The sequence below is a fragment of the Gracilinanus agilis genome, chromosome 4 (assembly GCF_016433145.1).
Source record: "Gracilinanus agilis isolate LMUSP501 chromosome 4, AgileGrace, whole genome shotgun sequence".
Lineage (NCBI taxonomy): Eukaryota > Metazoa > Chordata > Mammalia > Didelphimorphia > Didelphidae > Gracilinanus > Gracilinanus agilis.
The window spans coordinates 149,047,413-149,071,136 of record NC_058133.1 but is presented as its reverse complement, the minus strand read 5'-3'; the positions used below and the strand labels follow the sequence as shown (position 1 = coordinate 149,071,136).

Here is a 23,724-nt window from a genome sequence, read left to right as displayed (position 1 = left end):
CTCAGCAAAAAATGTCCAGTTTGGTTTGAGTTTTTTGAGGGAAGGTGCAGGTCAATTCTTACTTTTCAAACTTGTTGACCTGTCCTTATTAGGTATGAAACTTAGAAGAGTGTAAGACCTGATTCAGAATTCCCACTGAAGTCAACAAGTTTTGCTCAGAACCACAGAATCAGGTCCATTATGCACCTATCCCATTACAGCATGCGCTTGTTGCTTGCGCAGTATAATTTAGGTTTAGTGTGCAAAATGTACATGTATGCTGTATCTGTGGGTGTACATAGATTAAATGTCTCTTGAAATTCAGCATCAAACGCAGCAACTGTTATATGGTGTGTGCGGGTGAAAGCATGAGCCCTGGGCAAGGACGCAACAATAATGGATTGGAGATCGGTTGTGTAGTGGATGCTGCCAGTGGGTTGCTTACCTTTACTGCAAATGGCAAGGAACTGAGCACATATTACCAGGTACATATTTATTTGCTGCTGTTACACTTTTAGAGTCTTTTTTTCTGGAATTTGTTTATTCCATTGAAGAGAAATACTCATTTTGAAAAATGTTGAAGTTCATAAAATTGTCTTTAAAAAGCAAATTTGAATAATTAAAAAATGTGTAAATTATGCCTATTGATTCAAGCCTTAGTTAGAATTATATCTTGAAGCTTTAAGGGAAATGGTGGTATAAAACCCCAATAAACAAACACATAATGAATAAAAATGCATTCTATCGCTATTTTTGAGATATGAGGGAAAATTCTGTAGTTACTTGCTGTGATTTATTCCTTAGTAATTTAAAAAATGCTGTTTTAGAATTTCTTGCTATTTTTCAATTTTTTAATTTATTTGTTATTTTAGGTAGAGCCAAGTACGAAATTATTTCCTGCAGTTTTTGCACAAGCTACAAGCCCTAATGTTTTCCAGTTTGAGTTAGGAAGGATAAAGGTAAGTAAGGGAATTTCTCTTTGTCATGAGATTGACAACTGACAGTCTAACGAGTTCAACTGGGTATTTTATTAGCATTGAGTATAGCAAACTGTCAGCATCTTCCAATAATGGACATACTAAATGAGTTCTTCAGCTTCTGAATACATATAGTAGGGCAGTAGTCCTCAGACTTTGTCTCAGTATCCCTTTCTACTCTTATAATTTATTTGAAGTCTTCCTTTCACCAAAAGCTTTTGTTTGCATGACTTATATCTCCATCATGTTATAAATTAAAACTTCCTAACATTATTATGAAAATAGTTTTGGCCCCTCTGGGGTCCCCACACTTTTAAAAGGCTGCAATAGACTACCATGGGTATTTCTGAGACCAAAGAAAGAGCTAGCTTCATTGGTCTGAAAAATTAAACATAACTACTGATAGTTCCCAATTTCTGGAGAAAAGTTTATGCATGAAATATATCTGGCCTGAGAATTTGAAGAGTATAATACAATCTAGAGGCACTGAATTTCATTAGTTGTTCAGTGATTTTCAAATGGGTAAGGTTAGGAAAAGGTTTAAAACATTAAGGGGAGGTATAAATGTGAATATTATTTTGTAGTGAATGGAGAATGGGCATTGTTTCAAGGGCCCACATAGTGACTGGGCAAATCTCTTAATCTCTTATTGCTATAGGAAACTTTCTCTAAGCTTATAAATTGCAGAAGTTAATGCTAAAGGGTTTTCATAGTAATTTCTCTTACTGTAGTGTTTTCTATATCAGTGAAATCACATATGCAGTATCCTTATCTTTTATTGCGAGTAAGAAAAGAATGAACGTTGCCTTTTTATTTTTATTTTTTAAAAATATTTTTCCATGGTTCCATGATTCATGTTCTCTTCCTCCTCTCTTTCCTCCCTGCTCCCAGAGCTGACAAGTGATTCCACTAGTTTATACATATCTTCTTACTTAAAACCTATTTCCATAATATTAATGTTTGTAATGGAGTAATCTTTTAAAAACCACAACCCCAAATCATAAACCCATATAACTGAGTGATAAATCATATGTTTTTCTTTTCAGTTTTTACTCTCAAAGTTCTTTCTCTGTATGTGGATAGCATTCTTTTTCATAAGTTCCACAGGATTGTTCTTGATCATTGCATTGCTATTAGTAGCAGAATCTATTACATTTGATCGTTCCACAGTGTTTCACTTTCTGTGTACAATGTTCTGGTTCTACTTATTTTACTCCACATCAGTTCATGGAGGTCTTTCAAGTTCATATAGAAATCAAGCAGTTCATCATTCCTTATAGCACAATAGTATTTCATCACAATCATATACCACAATTTGTTCAGCCATTCCCCATCAAGGGACACCCCCTCGTTTTCCAATTTTTTGTGACTACAAAAAGCACAGCTATAAATATTTTTGTACAAACTGCCTAATGCCTTTTTTAGATGAAGGAATTATTGTAACATTATTGCATTTAATGTGTTATTTCCTAGCTGTTATTTTGGTCATGCATTTCAGAGTATAAGACCATTGAGGATTCATTTAGCAGGACATTGTCTTTCATTTCTTTCATTTCTCATTTCATAATCTTTCATTTCTCACTCTTTTTCCTCTATTCATATAATACTGCTTCAGTTCAGGCTTTCATCACTTCACTTTTGCTATCTCATCTCCTCAGTGAAGTCTCTTATCCATTGTGCGATCACAGAGAAAGCACAGCACCTGGCTTATAGTAGGTGCTTGGTAATATAAGCGGGAAAAAGGATTTTTGGGTTTTTTTTTTTTAATATTAAAAGGTGGTCGCCAGAGGATTGAACAATTATCAATCCTCAATTAAGAATAATCTCAAGTAAAAATTGACTTTATAGAAGTTTATTTACAATTGAGAAGAGAGAAAGGAAATAAAGAAATAAGAATCTAACACACTAGGTAAATTACTACGATCCTCTAATTAATCCAGGAAGATCTAATTAACCCTCAGCCTGAGAGTTAGAGGGCCAGAAGCTTTGCTTCATTCACAGAGTCTCTATTAAAGGGAAGTTCCTTAAGAGAAGTTCAGGAAGATTCAGTCTTTAAACTCACCATGTGTAATTCTAAAGAAGATATTGAAAGCAATCTCACCAAGGTCTCAGCATTCAAGCCAGCACTCTTCCACAGACCAGAAGAGCTCCTTCTGCAGCAGCCCTCTTCACCAGCTGACCCTCTCCAGCAGAAGACCTTCTCCTTTTAAAGGGGTCTCTTATGCGTCACTTCCTGTGCCTCCTCCCTATGTTGGGTGTCCAATCACAATAGACGCTTCTCATAAGACTGCCTAGAGGGCAGTCAGTTGATTTTGATTCGTCACCCACTCTAGCACACATGGGTTACAGACCTCCCAAAATTGGAGGTGCTTTCACCTTTGATGATTACATCTAAAGATGGGCAGTATAGACTCAATCCAATTATCACAGTAAATGCTGGTTGATTGATTTAACCTCTACCTGAATATCATTCTGTGCTTGAAGACTTCCAGTTATAGGAATGTTATGATTTGATGAGGCAATCCATTGCACTTTTGAAATTCTAAAGAAGTTATTTTTTTCTTACATCAACTCCTAATATCTCTATAAGTTCTCTTTTAGTTTTTAGTTCTCTTTGAGACCCAATGAAGCAAAAGCAGGGCATCATTTTAAACATATGGAATCCAGATTAAACATTTGTAAAAGATATATTTTGGATTATTGATTGATTGATAATTAAGCATAGTAGGAAATCACTGGAATCAGTTGGGTATATAGATTAGATTTTAATTGCACAATGCCTTAGTTTTTAACATTAGTAGTTTATGAGTTTACTTTCAGTTTCTCTGACCTACAACTGTCTTACCTTGGAAGGGTGGAGAGAGTCTAGGAAGATAAGTTTACCCTTTTAGTGAGAGGTTTTGCTTGGTCATAAAAACCCCAGTGAAGGAGTTGTTGAAATGGGACTTTCCATACTTTCCTAAGAATTTTGACTGTTATTGTATTTGACATTATTATGGACTTTGAAAATTGTCTTTTGCAAGTCAGCTTTCGGAGACCCTTTTTCAAGCAAGTCAGCATGATTAAGCCAAATATAGCTCCCCCTGAACCTTCACTCTACCTCTACTTTAGACCGATCACAATCTTGGTTAGGTTGTATGGCTGAATTTGTATATTTCCAAGTCTTTAACATCCTGATCACCTTCTTATACATATATTGAATTTTTTCATTTCCCATTATATTATATCTACAAATGAAAACTGTACTCCAAGTGTAGTCTTACTAGATCAATAGGACAAAGCAAAAAAAAAATGTTTTGTGTACTGTGCTTCAACTACCATGTACAAAAATGCATGTTGTTGGGGTTTTTTGCTACTCTGTCATATTGTTGACATTCTGAATTTGCCATTCATAGTATGCATAACTCAGGTTTTATCACATGGATAATTGTTGTGGAAATCCTGAATTTTTACAGTTCCTTTTTATACCAATTGTAGCATTATAAATTTATTATATACATGATACTTTATATAAGTGGCTTATAAACTTATTCGTAAGTACAAGGAAGCCTTTTTCAAATTAAAATAATTATGGAGCTCCACAAGATAATAATGTTATTAGTACTATTAATTAAGAAAATGCCTAATGATCAAAGTATAAAAATTAATTTCTTGATGATTTTAAATTAATTTGTGCCTTGTTGCTATCATAATAGCATTTAAGACACTTTTAAAAATGCTACTTTTTGGTCTTATGTATACTTTTTATGGATTTTAATGTGGACTTATAGATTTTTTCTTATAAAAACTCCACAGTCCTTCAAATATCTGTTCCACAAATCTCCATCAAAATTGGGATTCATTATCTATATTCAATTAAATTAATAGTTGTTATAAGAACAAAGATTAAAAGGTATAACTTCTGCCCTTGAGGAATTTATAAAAGTCTGATAGGATTTGGGCCTCTGTCACAAATGAGCCACTAGGGGCTTCAGTGGAGAGAGTTCTGGGACTACAGTCAGAAATCTTTCTGAGTTCAAATTTGTCCTCAGAAACTTACTACTTGTGTGACCCTGGGCAAGTCATGTAACCCTGTTTGCCTTGGTTCTTCATCTATAAAATGAGCCATAGAAAGAAATTATTAACTGCTCTAGTATCTTTGCCAAGAAAACCCCTAATAGGGTCACAAAGAGTTAGACATAACTAAAACAATATAATGACATCTACTGTGTTACAAGATGTGCAGTTTTAAGTCAGATCATTTAAATTGAGTCCCACTTTACTCACTTCTAAAAAAAAATAATAAGACATGTTCTACCAGCCTTATAGTGTTATTGTGAAGAAGGTTCTTTGTAGAATATTAAATGTTACAGAAATGTACTGTTAGATTGTAGAGTTATTATCAATGGTCCCTCTCTCTGCTTTGCTCTTCTCAGAATGTAATGCCACTGTCAGCTGGATTATTCAAGAGTGAGCATAAAAATCCTATCCCACAGTGTCCGCCACGTCTTCATGTGCAGTTTCTCACACATGTGCTTTGGAGCAGGATGCCAAACCAATTTCTGAAAGTGGATGTCTCCCGAATCAGTGAACGCCAAGGCTGGCTGGTGCAGTGTGTGGATCCTTTGCAATTCATGTCCCTTCACATCCCAGAGGAGAACAGGTTGTTTTTGTTTAGTTATTTTTATTTCAACAAGAACCTTGGAACTTTTGTGAAAAAAATAAACCATTATAAAAAGCCAAATAAAATTAAATTAAACAAATACTTCTAAATCCCTTTGACCGGTAAGAGACTTTTCTTTTAGTCGAATTTGAATTCATTTTCTCCAATTAAATGTTTAGTGAAATAATTCAGTTTATTTAAGTTCGATGTCACATGCTTATTAAGTGCTTACAGTGTGCCAAGCACTATGCTGGGCCCAGAAAATGATTGCTGTCATTCTATTTATAATATTTCTAACAACATACATAAAATATATAGGTACCTTCTGTGACATGAGACATACTCTGTATGAATGCCTCAGTTTGAAAGGAAAAGATGTGAAGTAATACATGGTTCTTTTCCTTTGCTTGAACAACTATAGGAGATAAGCTCATTTTTAAGAATTTTAGAGCTATCAATTTTAGAGCCCTTATCAATGTTTTACAACATAAAACTTTAAAAAATATTATTACCACATGAGTCCCTCTTGTATTAAGTAATGGTCTTTGGAGATCTATATGTGCTTCTATGGGAGGCAGCCACATTAATAGTGCTCCTTTGTTCAAAAAGTAATGATTCCCTTTGGCTTTGAAATTCCCATGATTTTGATTCTTTCAACTGAGTGTTAATGTCTTTGTATTTGTTTGAATATTAAATATCTTAATTATGGTCTGATACCTTTGATATGACAGAAACAGAAATCACAACTATCTATTCCTATCTCTAGTGGATAGAATCTCTGATCCTTTTCAGAGCATTAGATACCTTTCTGAGCTTACAAATGACAGGAAAGGTGCTGACCCTGACTGGGAGAGGTTTTCCCATTTGAGATTTCCCTTTACCAGTGAAATCAAAGTATCTTTCCTCAACCCTATGTTTCTACCTCTTATGTATTTTGTTTAATAATTTAATTAATAAAATTAAATCTTCATAATGTTGCTTCTGTAATGAATAAAATTGTTTCTTATTGTGTAGAGTATGATAAAACACTAGAGTTTAGAAGCTCAGAGCTGATTTAGCTCATTTTTTGGTTTTCCAAGAAAAATTCTGCATGAAAAGCAGAGATTCCACTTAAGACATAATTTGGACATGTACCAGGTATGCTATAATAAAGAAGATGCAGATTTGCTTCCATTGTTCCAGCTATCAAAAAGGGCTTAAGATGTTGACTAAGTTTGTGCTGTGACTATCTTCAGATACATTTGAAAAAATTCAATTCAACAAATGTTGTTTTAAGTGCCTATTGTATGTAGAATACTAATCATTAGGAAAAATATGAGAATTGATATGGATGTAATCTCTACCCACATGGAGGTTGAAGTCTAGCAGGGAAATGTGTTTGGCACATACACAAATAACTGTTAAAATGTTAATAACAGCATATCTCTAGTTAGTGAGATGATGCTATTTACATGGCACCTGGGCTATTTCCTTTTGTTAAAAATGCATCTTTTATAACATGGATGAATACTCTTTAATATATTCTTTTAGAAGTTTAGGTTTTTATTGCTTATTTAAAAAAATAGTGGGGGCAGGTTGGTGGCCCAGTGAATTGAGAGCCAGGCCTAGAGACTGGAGAGAGGATCTGTCCTTATATGCTTCCTAGCTGTGTGACTCTGGGCAAGTCACTTAACCTCCATTTCCTAGCCAGTAATGCCCTTCTGACTTGGATCCAAAATATTGCATTGATTCTAAGATGGAAAGTAAAAGGTGTTTTTTTTTAAAATAATGACTCTAGATCATAATTTTATATTGAAACTATATTAATGCCTATGTAATTTTTTCATAATGCAAATTTATTATATTTTTCTTTAAGCTTATTGCTAATACATATAACCTTTTGCAGGTCTGTAGATATATTAGAATTGACAGAACAAGAGGAATTGTTGAAGTTCCACTATCACACCCTCCGCTTGTACTCAGCTGTCTGTGCTCTTGGGAACAACAGAGTGGCCCATGCCTTGTGCAGCCATGTGGATGAACCCCAACTTCTCTATGCCATCGAGAACAAGTACATGCCAGGCCTGTTACGCACAGGCTATTATGACCTGTTGATTGACATTCACCTTAGCTCCTATGCCACAGCCAGACTGATGATGAACAACGAATTCATCGTCCCCATGACAGATGAGACCAAGAGTATCACCCTATTCCCTGATGAGAATAAAAAGCACGGTCTCCCAGGGATAGGCCTCAGCACTTCCCTGAGGCCAAGGATGCAGTTTTCATCTCCCAGTTTTGTAAGCATTAGTAATGATTACTACCAATTTAGCCCTGAGTTTCCACTGGACATCTTAAAATCCAAGACCATCCAGATGCTGACAGAAGCTGTTAAGGAGGGCAGCCTCCATGCTCGGGATCCAGTAGGTGGGACTACAGAATTCCTCTTTGTTCCTCTCATTAAACTTTTCTACACTCTACTGATCATGGGGATCTTTAATAATGAGGACTTGAAACACATTTTGCAGCTGATTGAACCTAGTGTGTTTAAAGAAGCTGCTAATAAGGAGGAAGAGAATGAAGTGCTGGAAAAGGAACTTAACACAGAAGATCCAGTGCTAGAAGGAGGACGTGAAGAAGAGATCAAAGGAGAAAAGATGCCCAAGGAAGGTTTGCTTCAAATGAAACTTCCTGAACCTGTTAAGTTGCAGGTAATTGTATGGAATTTAGGAAATTCAAGAAAATGTACCTGTGATTCTTCCCACATGATGTAGAATTCTAATTTTAACCCTCTCTTGTGATGGATTGCCAAATTCTGGTGCATATTTGAAATCTTGCATTTCTGTGTCTATGTGTGTGTCTTTCTATTTGAATTTGGAGAAGTATCTCATTACCCACATTCTTCAAAAAATTAACTAACTTTCTATTATTTCATAGTATGTTCTACTATAATTTGTTAAAATTGGTCAACAAGAATTTATTAAACACCTCTTCTGTCCTGGTAGACTGGAAAACAAAGACACAAGTGAAACAGACCAACCCATAATTAGTTTACTATCTAGGCAATGAAGACTGCATATACTAAAGGCACTATTAAATAGGGAATCAGAAAAAAACCTTCATATAGAAGGTGATATCTGAGCTGAGCCTTGAAGGAAACTAAGGAAGTTGAACAGGTATAGATGAGGAATGAGTGATTTCTCAGCTTGGAGAAGCAGCTATTGGAGAGGCATAGAAATGGGAGGGGGAGTGGAATGGATGAGAAATAGTAATTAGGCCAGCTTGGCTAGATTGTATTATACATGAAAGGAAATAATGTATTTCAGGTTTTGAAAGGTATATATGGACCAGGTGGTGAAGAGATTTAAATGGTGATCAAGTTTCACATTTAATCCTAGAAGTCAAATTCATATTTTGATCTCTCACTTGCAAAATAGTATCATGCCTAAAATAGTCAAGTGGGGACGTTAACCTGTAGTTTTGCCAATAAGGGTAGAGAGGAAGGTACTTTTGTTTTCTCTATTGCTCTAAATAAAATTGTCAGGGTTTCTTCCTTATTTTTTTTTTTGTTGAGAAAAAGCATCAGGAAGGTGAGAAAGCATATTAGTAACCCACTCTTACTAATAATTTCCTTTTTTCATTATCTTTGAAGATAATGCTATCTAATTAGAATATTGGAAACATTAGGCAAAGAAATACATAAAGATAAGGGACATCTTTCCATCATTAGGGATGTATGACTATTTTTTAAATTGTCAAATCTGCTTTGCACAAATATGTGTAAAATCATTACATAAAAGTTGTGTCCTAACATGTTTTAAGTACCTTCTACAGAGTTCATAATTTTGTTCTATTTCCATCTTTGGCTCCTTCCATATATCATAATTGCTATTGAATGACACTAAATAGTTTTCTGAAATTGGACAAACCAATCTATGAACAGGCAATTTCTACCCAATGTAATTTATAATGTGTGGGTATATATTTTTATACATGTAGTGTGTATAATATACATACACACATATACATGCACATATACACTCTTCAACTACATATGTACTCCATGGAACAGTTTTACTTTTTTGAAGGAAGAAATTAAATGTATTGATCTCGTTTGTCTTTTCAGATGTGTCTTCTACTTCAATACCTCTGTGATTGCCAGGTACGGCACAGGATAGAAGCCATTGTTGCCTTCTCAGATGATTTTGTAGCTAAGCTTCAAGATAATCAACGTTTTCGATATAATGAAGTTATGCAAGCCTTAAATATGTCTGCAGCTCTAACAGCTAGGAAAACAAAGGAATTTAGATCTCCACCTCAAGAGCAGGTACAGTCCAGCCAACTGAAATGAAAGTTCTTCTTTTCTACACTTTGTATTATTCCTTCAGATCTATATCAGAATAAATTATTCTGTGTATTATCTAATGTGCCCTTTGCTTTGATGCTCTCTTTCTTCGCATTATTTTCCTCTTTGGAGTACCATTCTTGTATTCACATGGTCTTTGCCTTTTTTGAGGTTTTACTTTTTATAGACACAAATTATTTGATATTTTTAAATTCTTTCAGGAACATAGGATATAGAGTTGTGGAAGATTGATCAAAGCCAAGTAATATAATCCAAGACAGACCTAAAGTTGAAATACTATGATAACTGGAAGCTAATTGTCCCATTAACATATGCAGAAGAGAAATAATTCTTTTTTATTTTAAAATTAAGTTTTATTGATATCTTTTTTCTCCATTATCTAAAATATCCTCTGTATCCTTTCACTCCCACAGAAAGAACCATCTCATATAACAAAGAATTTTTTTAAAAAAGGAATAAAAGAAAAAATCAGCACAACCAAATATTACATCCAAAAAAAAATCTGACAATATATGCTTTGTTCTACCTCCATTGACCTCCACCTAAAAATGTGGGAGGGAGATATTTTCTCATATCTCTTCCTCAGAAGCTATATTTGTTATTTCTAATTTTTGGAGCATTCATCTTCCATTGTTGTGTGCTATTTTTTTAAAGGAAGGCCTGCATCCCAAATAGTTAAAATTTGTTTAAAAAAAGTGAATAAAGGGACAAATTTTGGTTATCTGGGAATTTATTAATTTGGAAATGCCAAAGAGAGATATTTCTAATAGGTCCCATCAGATATGTAGAGTCATGCCACTTGAACCAACAACCTAGGGATATGATTCTCTCCTTTTAATTTAGATCATGGGGGACTTCTCTAAGTCATATTCAGTCCAGATACAGAGAGATTGCAGGTTTCAAGTAAACTTGGGACAATTAACAACCTGGAAGTAGTCTGCCAAACTGTAATCTGCTGGCCCAATATTCAAATGAATTTGCCTCCAGGTGCTAAAATTCCTAGCAAGGTGTTTTAAACTGCTTTAGAAACTTATTAATTTAATTTAATTATTTAATAAATTCATTTGGAATCACCCCTACATAGTTAAAAAAATACTATGCATTCCCTTAGGCTCAGCAATAATATTGTTGGATTTGTTTCCTAAGGAGACCAGAGAAAAAGGAAAGGAACCTATATATGTTCCAAAATATTTATAGCAGTTCTCTTTGTAGTGGCAAAGAGCTGAATATTAAGGGGATGTCATTAAATTGTCTTATTTAATCTTGAAGAGAAATTTTGTGCATAATTATGCAATAGAAATCAAGAAAGATAAGTTCATCCTATTGATATTGTCATAGAAACTAAGAGAAGGCAGTATGAAATATAACTCACATTTGACTATACTAATGAGATTAAATATTCAAAAAGTTCAGATGACTTTAGCAGACTGGAGTTAGGGAAAAAGAAAGTTAATGACCCTTGAGCACTCTTTAGTGTTATGAAGTTTAGAAAAAATTTGAGCATGGGTGATCTTTATTACTAGTTGGCCATTTGTTTGGTAGTTACCAAATGGGCAAAAATTTAGTTGCATATGCAACATATTTTGAAAACTCTTAATTCTTTTACCAGATTGAAATATAGCTTCTTCTTTTCCCTTTGAAGATACTTTTCTCATATACAGCCTAAAATATCTTAAGAGATTGCTCTCACTTTTCATATTTTTTCTTTTATCTTCCTTTCTTCCAGATCAATATGCTCCTGAATTTTAAGGATGATAAAAGTGAATGTCCATGTCCAGAAGATATAAGGGATCAACTCTTAGACTTCCATGAAGATTTGATGACACATTGTGGTACTGTTGTTTTCTGTCTTTGTACCCTAATACCTTTCACAGAGTTGACACTTAAGTGCTTGTTAAATGAATGAATAAATGTTGTTATAAGTGGGATATGGTTTCTGATGTTGTTTAATAGGATAGACTATATTACTTTTCATAGTTACTTGAAGTTCTTCTGTTCTGTTTTGGGGAAAAGACAGATTTTTACTGCCATAAATTCCTCTTTCTTAACTAGTATGTTATACACGTTTAGAGATTTTGATTTTATTAGAATGATTCTCTCTCAGATTTAGATAAAAATGTATATTCTTGTATCACTTGGTTTAACATATGGAATCATTTTTAGGCTCACTTAACATCTATTAGAAGATTGCAAACCAGGTTCAAGCAATCTAAGCTGTATATTATTCTGATGATTTTTAAAATTCCAAAGTAGTGATCTAGACAAGAAATGCCATAAAATGGAAGATTCATTACTTTATAGAGTCATAAATAAATAAATAAAGCTACGACTTTATAAATAAATCTATGACAAAGTCATAGATTCTTAAACTTAGCCTGACTCTGACTAGTGGTCATCCAACTTTTTACTTGTCAAGACTTTCAGTGAGAAAGAGCTTAATATTCACAGGATAAGGTGATACATTTAATTTTGAAGAAATTTCAATATAAGAGAATTGTTTCTGATAGTGAACTAAAATATGCTTCTCTCTAACTGCCATTCTTTGGTCCATAAAATAAGTCTAATACTATTTATAAATCAAGATGCTTTTTATATTCAAAAATAGTTCTTGTCTTTTTTTTTTCTAGACTAATTATACCCCTTTCATTTACCTAATCATTGTTCAAGACACTCTTTGCTATAGTTTTTATAGGTTCTTCTTCAGGCCTAAAACATTTATTTTAAACAAAAAAATGCTGCAGAATCCTTAAAGTCAAGTCTTTGGAAGAGAGTGGGGAAAAACAGCAACAACCACCTGTTACTAGTGGCATGAATTCACATAAAACTGATTTCAAAATATTTAATTTTTTATTCAATGTTATAGAGCTGTGAACTGATCAAACCATTTTGAAGTAATTTGGAATCATACAAAGAGAGTTAAAAAACTGTGTATACTGTTAGACCCGATGATGCTATTGCTGCATCTGTTTGCTAGGGAGATAAGGGAAAAAAGAAAGGAACCTATATATTCCAAAATATTTATAGCAGCCCTCTTTGTCGTGGCAAAGAGCTAGAAATTAAGGGGATGCCTATCAGTTGGGGAATGGCAAAACAGATTTGTTATATGATTGTGGTGGAATACTATTGTGCCATATGAAATGATGAGCAGACTAATTTTAATAAAACTTGGAAAGGACTACATAGAATAATGAACAGCAAAATGAATAGAAGTAGGAGAGCTACAGATTTAGTACTTGAAGAATAAACTGTCAATGTTAACCTCCAAAGAAATAGAAAAATGAAAAGCATAGATTATATATCTCTATATCTATATCTATCTATCTATCTATCTATCTATCTATCTATCTATCTATTTATCTATGTCTCCTCGATGACACCTTTTTATGATATGGGGAGGGGAAGGAGAAGCTGAGACACTTGTAAATAAATTATATTAATAAAAAATGGAAAAGAAGTGAAAAAATAAAATTTTGAATTTTTACAACTCTAATCATCTGTACAATTTAGTGAGAAAGATGTGAATACAGTAAAACTCCATATCTATAGGGAATATGTTCTAAGCCTTACTGGGAATGGCTGAAAGACTGTGGATATAATTGAACACTGGCTGACTTCCATATATAAAATTATTTTCTTACATATACATATATATATAAAATAAAGTTTAATTAACAAATTAAACCCATAGGAAGACATTACCAACATTAAATACAGCACTGATACTGTTTTTATTACTTTGTATATTATTATCATACATTAGTATTTTATTACATAACATACATTATTATACAGTACTGTATAGTAGCCCCTCCTTATCTTCTGGGGATGCTTTCCAAGACCACCCCTCCTTCTCTGCAGTTGATGCCTGAAACCACGGTTTTCGTAAACTTTTAATACCTATGTTAATGTTACTGTATATAGTATTGTGCTCTCCTGTCTTATGAACCCATGCTCAGTGCTCTAAGCCATGCCCTCCCCATAACCTCTTTCAAAAAAATGTTAAAAAGCCTTTAAAGTAAAAGTAGAAAAATTGACCCATGGAGACACTGCCATCTTAGGCAACCTGGGCCTACCAGCACACTTCAGACTCAGTACCCAGTCTCCACATATCCTTGAACCTTGTGCCCTCCCAACTCCTCCATCCTGTACAGTCCCCTTCCTACCTGCCTCTTTCTCCTAGAAATTCCTCTGATCATTATAAATATGCATAAGGGGAGGACTACTGTTGTTTTCTTTTAGTTATTATTTTTAATTGGAAACACATTTAACTACAATAGCTTAAGTTGCAATATAATTCACTCAAATTTTTGCTTTTTTCCTTTTATGTAAGCTAATATTTTTGAGGGTTATCATTTCAATTCAACATGCTTTTGCTTTAAAATTTTTTAATTTTGTCATGAAGTTGTAGTTAATTTTCCCTAAACAATGTTTAGAAACCTACTAAATTATACATACAATCAAGCTCACTAGAAGTAATACCAAATGATAAATGTTATCATCATATATTTATTTCATCTACACTTGATATTTGTTACTGAAACTAATTTTGTAAATATTTCTTTCATGATGAGAACATTGGCTATTTATGCTTTTGCTTTTGTATTTCTTTCTCAATATTACCCAATTATCTGTCATGGGATTTGTTACAAAATTTTTTGCCCAGACCTGTGATATTATTAGGATGGAGAATTCTCTATGTGGTAACTTCCTCTATTGATACAGATTGGTAACACTTATTATGGAAAAGTTAAGAAATAAATGACATTGAATTTGTAAATATAAGACTTGCTGCCTATTGTTCTATATTGTTGTGTGTATGCATTCAGTGATTGATTCTAGATCATTGAGTCTCCTCTGTTCTATTCCCCACCCCTGATACTGCATGAGTTTAGGAATTTTACAGTTGCTGATGTGACCCTGTGTGGGACACAAGAAGACTTATTATTCCTATTCTTAAGGTTGCATTAGGAGAAATGTCTTTCTGTGAAATCGAATTAAAATTTGGAATTAGTTTTTTTCCCTGAAAAGTTGCTGTAAATTGTGGTGATTTGATAATTATCTTAACACTATTGCTTGAGTCCTACTATACAAAATAGGCTTTGTGGGATAATGTAGAAACCATTTATAATGTTGTTTCTGCCAGAATATATATTCTACATTTAGTTTGTTTTGAAATGAATTTCTATAAAGTATAATCTTCTGTATATCAATTTCTGTCCATATATGATAAGAAACCTTTCAGAAATGGAGTGCCAGATATTCTTCTGACCACCATTCTTAGTTGCTTGAGGTGAAATGGAGGACAGGAGCCAAGTGATATTGAGAAGACTTTCTTTTAAAACATTTGCCATGTATATTCTAACAATGATTTGTTTTATTTTAGTTTCTATTTTAAAATTAAAATCTATACTAGATTTTATGACTATCATTCATGGATACTTTGTTGGGAATTGCTTTAATTTGATAATAAAACTGCTTTTTACTAACACCTGACTGAAATCAACTGAATTATAGAAAAACAAAATGTTGAGAGAGTAGTTAGGAAGAATGGTTCTTCATATTGAAGGATAATAGGCATAATTGGGGCTTTCATGAACCAGAAGATTCTTTAAAAAAAATCCTCTTACTTTCTATCCTATTAACTATTCTAGGGAAAAGGATGAGAACTAGACAAACAAGGCTAAGTGATTTTCCCACGGTCACATAGCTAGGAAGTGTCTGAAGTTGGAATTGAACCCAGGTCCTCCTGACTTTAAGTTGGACATTCTATCCACTGTGCCACTTAAGTTACCCATTTTTAAAAAAATTTGAAGCAGAATAAGGAATTTATTTTGTTAGTGGTGTTTTCTTCTATGAATTCAAAGGATTAATTTTTAGACAATGAAGGACAAAGATAAAGTTGATGTAGAGAAGATAGCATGTAGTATTTTGAAATTTCAGAATTCTGCTAAGTCAGTAATATATATCTTTTGCCAAACACTTTGATGGCATATGTAAAATTTAGGAGATAAAATTATATATTGAAAGTTACTTTATCTTTTGTTAAGTTTTCTAAACAGAAGCAAGCTAAGCACTCTGGAAGAGTGGATAGTTGCCAGCGTGTGGGAAAGGGGTCTAAAGACTTGGTTGGAAGAGAACTATTAAACATGGCATCAGGAGCCCCAGTCCATATAGTTTATGAACATCTTAGAATAACAGTAGAATTTTCTGCCTTCCTCATATTACCTGCTATACTCCTGGGCTCACAGGTGTTTAGTATAGCAATAATAATAATAATAATAACAATAATGATAACTGATGTGTATATAGTATTTTAAAGTTTCTTAAGTGCATTATGTACTTTTGATAATAAGAAAACCATAGTCAGAACAGAGTAAAAGACATGCAGGGTAATATTAAACTCTAAAGAGACAAAAATGTGGTTGCTGGTATTATTTCACTGTGGAAAGGTCTGAATATTCCCTACATTAAAGTTTTTTTTCATAACCCTAGTCATGAGTGACAGTTGTGTTCCATGATGATGGTGAAAATAGTTTTTTTTTTCCTAATCCAGATAGGAAGATCTGATATCAATTTACATTGAATGTAAAAAGTTTATAAGCAAATTTGCAAAGATATTTTATTTGCATTTCTCTTATGGCTTTTATATTTTAGGAATTGAACTGGATGAAGATGGAGCACTGGATGGAAATAGTGATTTAACAATCCGAGGACGATTGCTTTACTTGGTAGAAAAAGTGACATACCTAAAGAAGAAGCAAACAGAGAAACCGATTGAAAATGATTCCAAGAAGCCCTGTAAGTATCACTGCATGGTAATGTTTAAGAACATAAAAAGCATAATTTTTTGTAACGAAACTTTAGTTTTTCACAAGAATTGACCTTCAGAATTTTGTTTTATAGGTTCTTGCTGCCTTGTGAAGTCATTTGCTTCTAGTTGTTCTATTCTAATTTTTAAAGACTGAATTTCATCCTTGAGTTTTTGAACCTCCCTTTTCCTTTTGATCTATTTTTCTTTGTAAGTCATTATATTTATCTTTTACTTTCTTTGTGCCATTTTTGAGCTGGTCAATTCTGGTTTTTAGGACACTATTTTCTTGTTTTAGATCATGTACCTCTGTTTCTAGATGACCTATTTTGCTTTTTAAGTTCTTTTCCTAATTGTCTTCGACCTCTCTTAATTGTTTTATTTTTAATTGTATTTTGAGCTCTTCCAGAGCCTGAGTCTAATTCGTTGGAGTTTCTGAGGTTTTGCTGGCTGTTCCTTGGTCCTCCTCTGTTGCATTTGTTTTTTTGTTCATTACTTGAATAGAAGCAGTCGATCGTAATTTCTTTTTCTTCTTCTGTTGTTTACTCATATCTTTTCCTTCTTTCCTCCTCCTTATGGGCTGTATTCTTGTTCCTCTGTTTGTTTGCTGGATCTGTTAATTTGAGCTTTTCTGTGCTGAAAGGGCTTCTTTTCTGTTCTGCTGGTAAACTGGATTAGGCAACTGAGCTGACCAATTTTATTCATGTGCTCTGAGGCCAAATCTTCCCCAGCTGGGGGCAGAGGCTGAAGGTGAAGGTGAAGGTGTGGAGGCTGAAAGTAGTTACCTAAAAAAGATGTATGTGTAAGACAGTGGAATAGAACTTAATAATAGATGTGTATATATAAATATTAAAGAAATTGCTAAACAATATTACCAAAGAAACAAAAAAATTTGGCTCTTTGGAAAAATTATAAATTTAATATTTTATTATTTATTACAGAATTATTGAAGGAAGGTAAGTAGAATAAAGCAAAGAAGAACTTTTAGACAATCTGAAGTCTTTTTCTAGAAATAATACATTTATATATCTGCAAATTTGAAAAAATAGATGTAAGCACTATAATTCTGGAACAGTTTCAAATACTTAAATTAAGACTATGTCTCCTCCAAGATGTATTATGAATTTTCACCTTATAATGCTTTTCAATTTATTAATAAATATGTTTAAAATAGAATCTGTGTGTAATAAGTTGATAATATGAAGCTCCATTTTGTACTTATAATGTATGAAGCAAAAGGACAATAAATTGCATATTCAATTGTCTTAAAGATGTAAAAATTTATAAGATTTACATGTCAGCAAAAAATAATAAAGGTATTTTATTTTGAGTAAATTTATGTACTATAACTAATATGAATATTTTTTTCAAATCTCAGAGGTTTTCTTTTACTACATATAATTGAGTATGTATTAATCATAGTTTCTATAGTATAGAACTGACAACATTTTATTCATGTATCTAAAGTAAACCATTTTGGTTATATATTTAACTTTACCGTGCTATATTTTTATAAGAATTCCTCTTATGAATTATTTTCTATTGGTACTATTCATAGTCATTTCATCTTAAATGAAAGACTAGACAGGATAGTGGTATATAGAAATTAATTAAAATTTCTCTTTTTTTTCCTTCTGTTTTATCTTCTTAGCTACCCTTCAGCAGTTGATCTCTGACACAATGGTCCGATGGGCTCAGGAGTCTGTCATTGAGGACCCTGAGTTGGTGAGGGCCATGTTTGTATTACTACATCGCCAATATGATGGCATTGGTGGTTTGGTTCGGGCATTACCAAAGACTTATACCATAAATGGAGTCTCAGTGGAAGATACCATTAATTTGCTGGCCTCCCTTGGACAAATCCGTTCTCTACTAAGTGTCAGGATGGGCAAGGAAGAAGAGAAACTTATGATCCGTGGATTAGGGTAAATTGACTGACTTCTGTACAACACATCTGTTCTCATAAATTTCTTCTTTCTTATTGTATTCCAGTAGCAAATGGTATCTATTAATTTCTACTTTTTCAAGTGGCCATGTGAGCATTTTTTTGTTTTCTGTTTCTAAAATATTTTGTTTTATTAATTTTTAAATCTTTAAGAAGTTGACATGAAAGTTACTGAAGTGATAAATGTGAATTCATTTCATAATTTCTGTACAGGAGAGAGAAACCAAGTTGGTGAATGACCTTGAGTTCATTCTATATAAGGACTGATTGGAAGAAACAAGAATGTTTCAATCTATGGAAGGCAGGTCATGATAGAGATGTTTTCAAGAATTTGATGAGCTACAAATTGATAGCAAAACTAGACATGTTGTATTTGGCCCAAGAGAGTAAAATTAGAAGCAGTGATTTCAAAGAAGCAAATTTAGGTCTGATCAATAAATCAACAGGCATTGATTCAGGATCTTTTATGTGCTAAACACTGTACCAGGCATTGAGATTACAATTGCAAAAGTGAGGATAATTCTTGCCCTCAAGAATTTAAATTCCACTGAGGAGTCACTATCTAGTTACAGTCATTTGACAGGTTACACTACCAATGGACCTTTTGAAAAAGTTGGAACAAGTTGAACTAAATAGCCTTTGAGATCTCTTCTACTTCTGAAATATTGTGATTTGGATTGCTGAATGTTAGCAAGATAATGCTGTTCACAACAGATTTTAGAAACAAAACCCAATTGGATAATATGAGCTTTTGTAGAAGGGATTAAATATGTACTTTTACCTAAGAAAACCAAGAATTAGGAACTTTTCCATTTAATACTATTCAGCATTTGGTTCTACTGTTATGAATTCTGGGAAGTGAGGTAGTATTGTAGAGAGCTCTGGGTCTGGAATCAGGAAGATTTATCTTCATAAGTTCAAATCTGTCCTCAGGCACTTATGAGTTGTATGAATCTGGACAAGTCACTTAATCCTGTTTGCCTTAGTTTCTCCTTTTCTATAAAATAAACTGAAGAAGAAAATGGCAAACCTCTCCAGTGTCTTGGTGAATAAATCCCCAAATAGGGTTGTGAAAAATAGGACATGACTGAAATGATTGAGTAATTATTAACTGTAATAATTTCATATATTATTTTAAAATGTGGAAACATTCATTCCAGTATATCAATATTAGGTGAGCACAGCTTCATCATACTGTTTATAAAACAAAAATAAACTCTTGACACTCCTTGTTTAAGAAACAGTGGGAGGTATGTGATATATTTAGTCTAGAGAAACATGGTTAGGAGAGGGTTTCTATCTTAAAATATTTGAAAGACTTTAATATAGAAGATGAAACAGTTGTTGTCTATTGATCCATAAGTATAGAAATATAATGAATAAAAAGAAGGAGTAGTTTTTAATTAAACATGAGGAAGCACTTTCCAACGAATTAAACTGTCAAACAGCCAATTATACTTTCTTGACATTCAGTGACTCTCATTTGCAGTATTTTAAGAGGATAGAGATCTATTGCTCATTAATGATATTCAAAGAGAATTCTCACTGAATGGGAGGTTGGGTTAGATGACCTCTTCGGTAACTTTCAATTCAAGAAATCAATGATTTTGTGTTGTTTAAAAAAATGTACCTGTAATCAAGCTTTACAGATCATATTTGTATGACATATATATATATATATATATAAAGAGAGTGAGATAGGCAAATATATTAAGGACCATTGAGGTTAATATTAAAAACAATTGATGACTTTTTAGTTTGTTTTTAATACCAAGGCATCATACTTGTTACCTTTTCAGCATCTAGAAAATATTTATTTATAAGTTTCTTTTGAAATAAATTAAACATATACAACTTGAATATTAAAGGTCACCCAATAAAAAATTAGAAGACAACTTTCCTTGTGACTAAGGAAAAGTTTCTTAAACAAAGGGAATAGTCAATCAGAAAAAAATAAAGTAGATAATTTGGATTTCATGAAAGGAAAAAGTTTTTATTTATAATAAATCAAAGCAATTAGAATATGAAAGAGAGAGAGCTATTATCTAAAAAATCTTTATATCAAATATCTTTGAAATGTTTACTTACATTTTCATGTCAGATAGCAATAGAAATAAAAGAACAAAAACCCTATATTTCAAAAATTGTCACATTAGTGGTATGTGACTTTACTCAAAATAAAATATTTACTTTTATTGATGTATAAAATAATTTTACATCTTTTTAATTTTTAAAAAACTCGGAACCTGCAAAATGTCCTCCTTTTGCTTCAGTTATATATATATGATTTTTCATTGAGCTCGTGAGATTTTGATATATATCCTTTAATTCAACATGAAACAACATTATTACATCATCTATTAAAGTGTTCATTTAACAAACAGTCCATTTTTTCCTGTGTAACCATAGGTTGTCAGTGAAATTTAAATTAGACCATTAAAGAATGTTTAACTCACTTTTGGATAAAATTCTTAACTTTTCATGATCTAAGATCTTGCAATATTAATTCGAGAATTTCTCTAATTGCAGAACAATTCTCTTTCTCAGAATATATATATTTGCCAAAGTTTTTCCTTCCCTCATTGGAGATAGGATACCTAAGCCCACTGTAAATAAAATATACTCAAAGCATTTTGAAATGGATGTTTTATACTCTGATGAGGATTTGATGAGGACCTGGGTCTTATATACTCACCTGGGATTCTTATGACAGTGGTTCTCAAACTTTTCTGCAATGATAGAAATCTTCCATTGAATTAAAACTTTGACAGAATGCTTGTTGGTAAAATCCTTTTAACAATTATTTCTAATGCTTATCAACAACCATTATAAAGTTTTACTAAGAATAGGCAAACAAACCTTGAGGTGTTTCAGGATTTTTTTTCAGACAGAACTGTCATTTAATAGTTCTTTTGATCTAGCCTTAAATGGAAAAGCAATTAGTTTCATCAGTAAAAATAAGTTTTTTCCAACCTTCAGCAATCTAGTTTTTTATCTGTCTTGCCTGTAATAAATTCTATTTTTATCTTCTTAGGAATAATGGCTAATAGTTTTAAAAATGTTTTGTCTTTTATTGATACCATTTGTTTTTATATTACATTTATTTCTGAATAGATCTCTTTTCTTCTCCTTTATCTATCAATCATCCTGTTATGAGTGGGCCAAACTCAAGTTTCTATACTGTTAATTAAGGTTTATTGTTGGTTAGAAAGGAGGCACTCATAGATCTTTCAGCTCTCAATAAGTGGAGATTTGCTTAACCCTATCACAGAAAGGATAGTCAGTAAAGATTTTCCAACTTCATTTATACAAATACCTGTCTCTATGTAAGAGAAATTTGTCAAATATCCTTATGTTCAGCAGATCACAATGCCTGAAAAATAGTAGATGTTTAAAAAATGCTTATTGAATATCTACAGTGGTGTCAGGATATGTTCAAAGTCATTTGAGTGGGCCTTTTTATAACCTCAGTGACCAAGAAGTCATATCAGTACATTCAGAGGCTCAGATAAGGCCTTGGGATAGCTTTGTCACCTCTCAGGGAAAAACAAAACAGCTTTATTTGCATGGGCTAAGGAGAATCCTTAGGATGTTGCTCTTATAATACTGTCCCTTATTAAAAAGATTAACAATGAAAGAGAAAAGACAACTTAGCAAAAATAACCAACATATTGACTGTGTCTAACAGGATATCCAGTGTTTTATACTCATCTTCTCTCACCTCTGCAAGGAAGGGAGGTTCATTTTCTGAGCCCTTCTCTGAGGTTAGGCTTTATATAGTGTTTTGACACTGTGTTCATTTTCCTTTTTGTTCTTTCAATTTACATCATTGTAATCATTCTTTATACCCCATTTCTTATCTCACACTGCATCACATCCTATAAGTTGTCCCAAGCTGCCCTCAATTCTACAGATTTGTTATTCATTACTTCACAATAATTTGTTACATTCATGTGAATTGGACTCCCTGCCCAAATTCCAATCTATCCTTCACATAAATGCCAAAATAATTTTCCCATGGTATAATTCTGATCATGTCACCCCTCCCCTTACTCAGTAAACTTTAATGGTTCCCTATTTCTTCTAGAATCAATTATAAGCCCTCTGTTATATAAAGCTTTTTCACAATCTAGTTCCTTCTATCTTTCCATTCATCTTTCATGTTATCCATCTCTAATTTTTAGAACTGTGGCACATAGTAAGTTCTTAATAAATGTTCATTGATTGTCTTGACTAACTGTACACTCTACAGTTTTTCATTACTGTACTACTTGCTGTTTCTTACATTTAGTACTCCATCTCTTACCTCCTTGTGTATTTTTTTAAAACACAGTGTTTTTGAAATATGAATATTTATTTAGTCTCTCAGGATGGCATCTGCCTTACTCATTGTGACATTTATACACAAAATAAATGTTTAAGTGGGGGGAATTGATTCTATTACTCAAGGATTCTAAAATTATACTTTTAAACAGTTTGGTAATTATCATATGAACATTATATGTAAATGAGATTTTATCAAACTGCCTACATAATCAATTTAAAAACACATTTTGGAAATAAAAGTTATACAATTAAATAATCAAAGGTAACTAGAAACAATTTTTTCACAAATTACATTTTAAATAATCCATTACATATTTATTAGATGAACAAATAGATTTTATTATAAAAGTTTTGTGTCATTTTTATGAACTTTAAAATTTTAATTTTTGTCAAGGAAAAATTAATATGTTGAACTAAAATTCTAAAATTTATTTACATTTGTATCTTAATAGAAATCTTCTCTCAGTCATCAAGGTACTTATAACTCATAAAATAGAATAGTAGGTATTTTTTTCCTGAAAATTTAATTATCTTTCATTACTCTTCTCTACCTTATTCCCTAATCCTTCTAGAGATATCATGAACAACAAAGTGTTTTACCAACATCCCAATTTGATGCGGGCACTGGGAATGCATGAGACAGTAATGGAAGTAATGGTCAATGTCCTTGGAGGTGGCGAGTCCAAGGTAAAGAGACGATCT

At 32.6% G+C, this 23,724-nt stretch overlaps 1 protein-coding gene across 1 annotated transcript in view; it reads left to right on the top strand.

Moving 5' to 3' along the window:
- The window catches only part of RYR2 (ryanodine receptor 2), a 550,493-nt gene that overhangs the window by 235,224 nt on the left and 291,545 nt on the right, over positions 1-23,724 (top strand). The window contains exons 34-42 of the mRNA XM_044674985.1: positions 305-464; positions 852-938; positions 5,372-5,598; positions 7,484-8,288; positions 9,704-9,904; positions 11,670-11,775; positions 16,598-16,741; positions 18,403-18,676; positions 23,595-23,709. Coding sequence (XP_044530920.1) covers positions 305-464; positions 852-938; positions 5,372-5,598; positions 7,484-8,288; positions 9,704-9,904; positions 11,670-11,775; positions 16,598-16,741; positions 18,403-18,676; positions 23,595-23,709 — 2,119 coding nt within the window. The remainder of the gene's footprint in view (positions 1-304; positions 465-851; positions 939-5,371; positions 5,599-7,483; positions 8,289-9,703; positions 9,905-11,669; positions 11,776-16,597; positions 16,742-18,402; positions 18,677-23,594; positions 23,710-23,724) is intronic.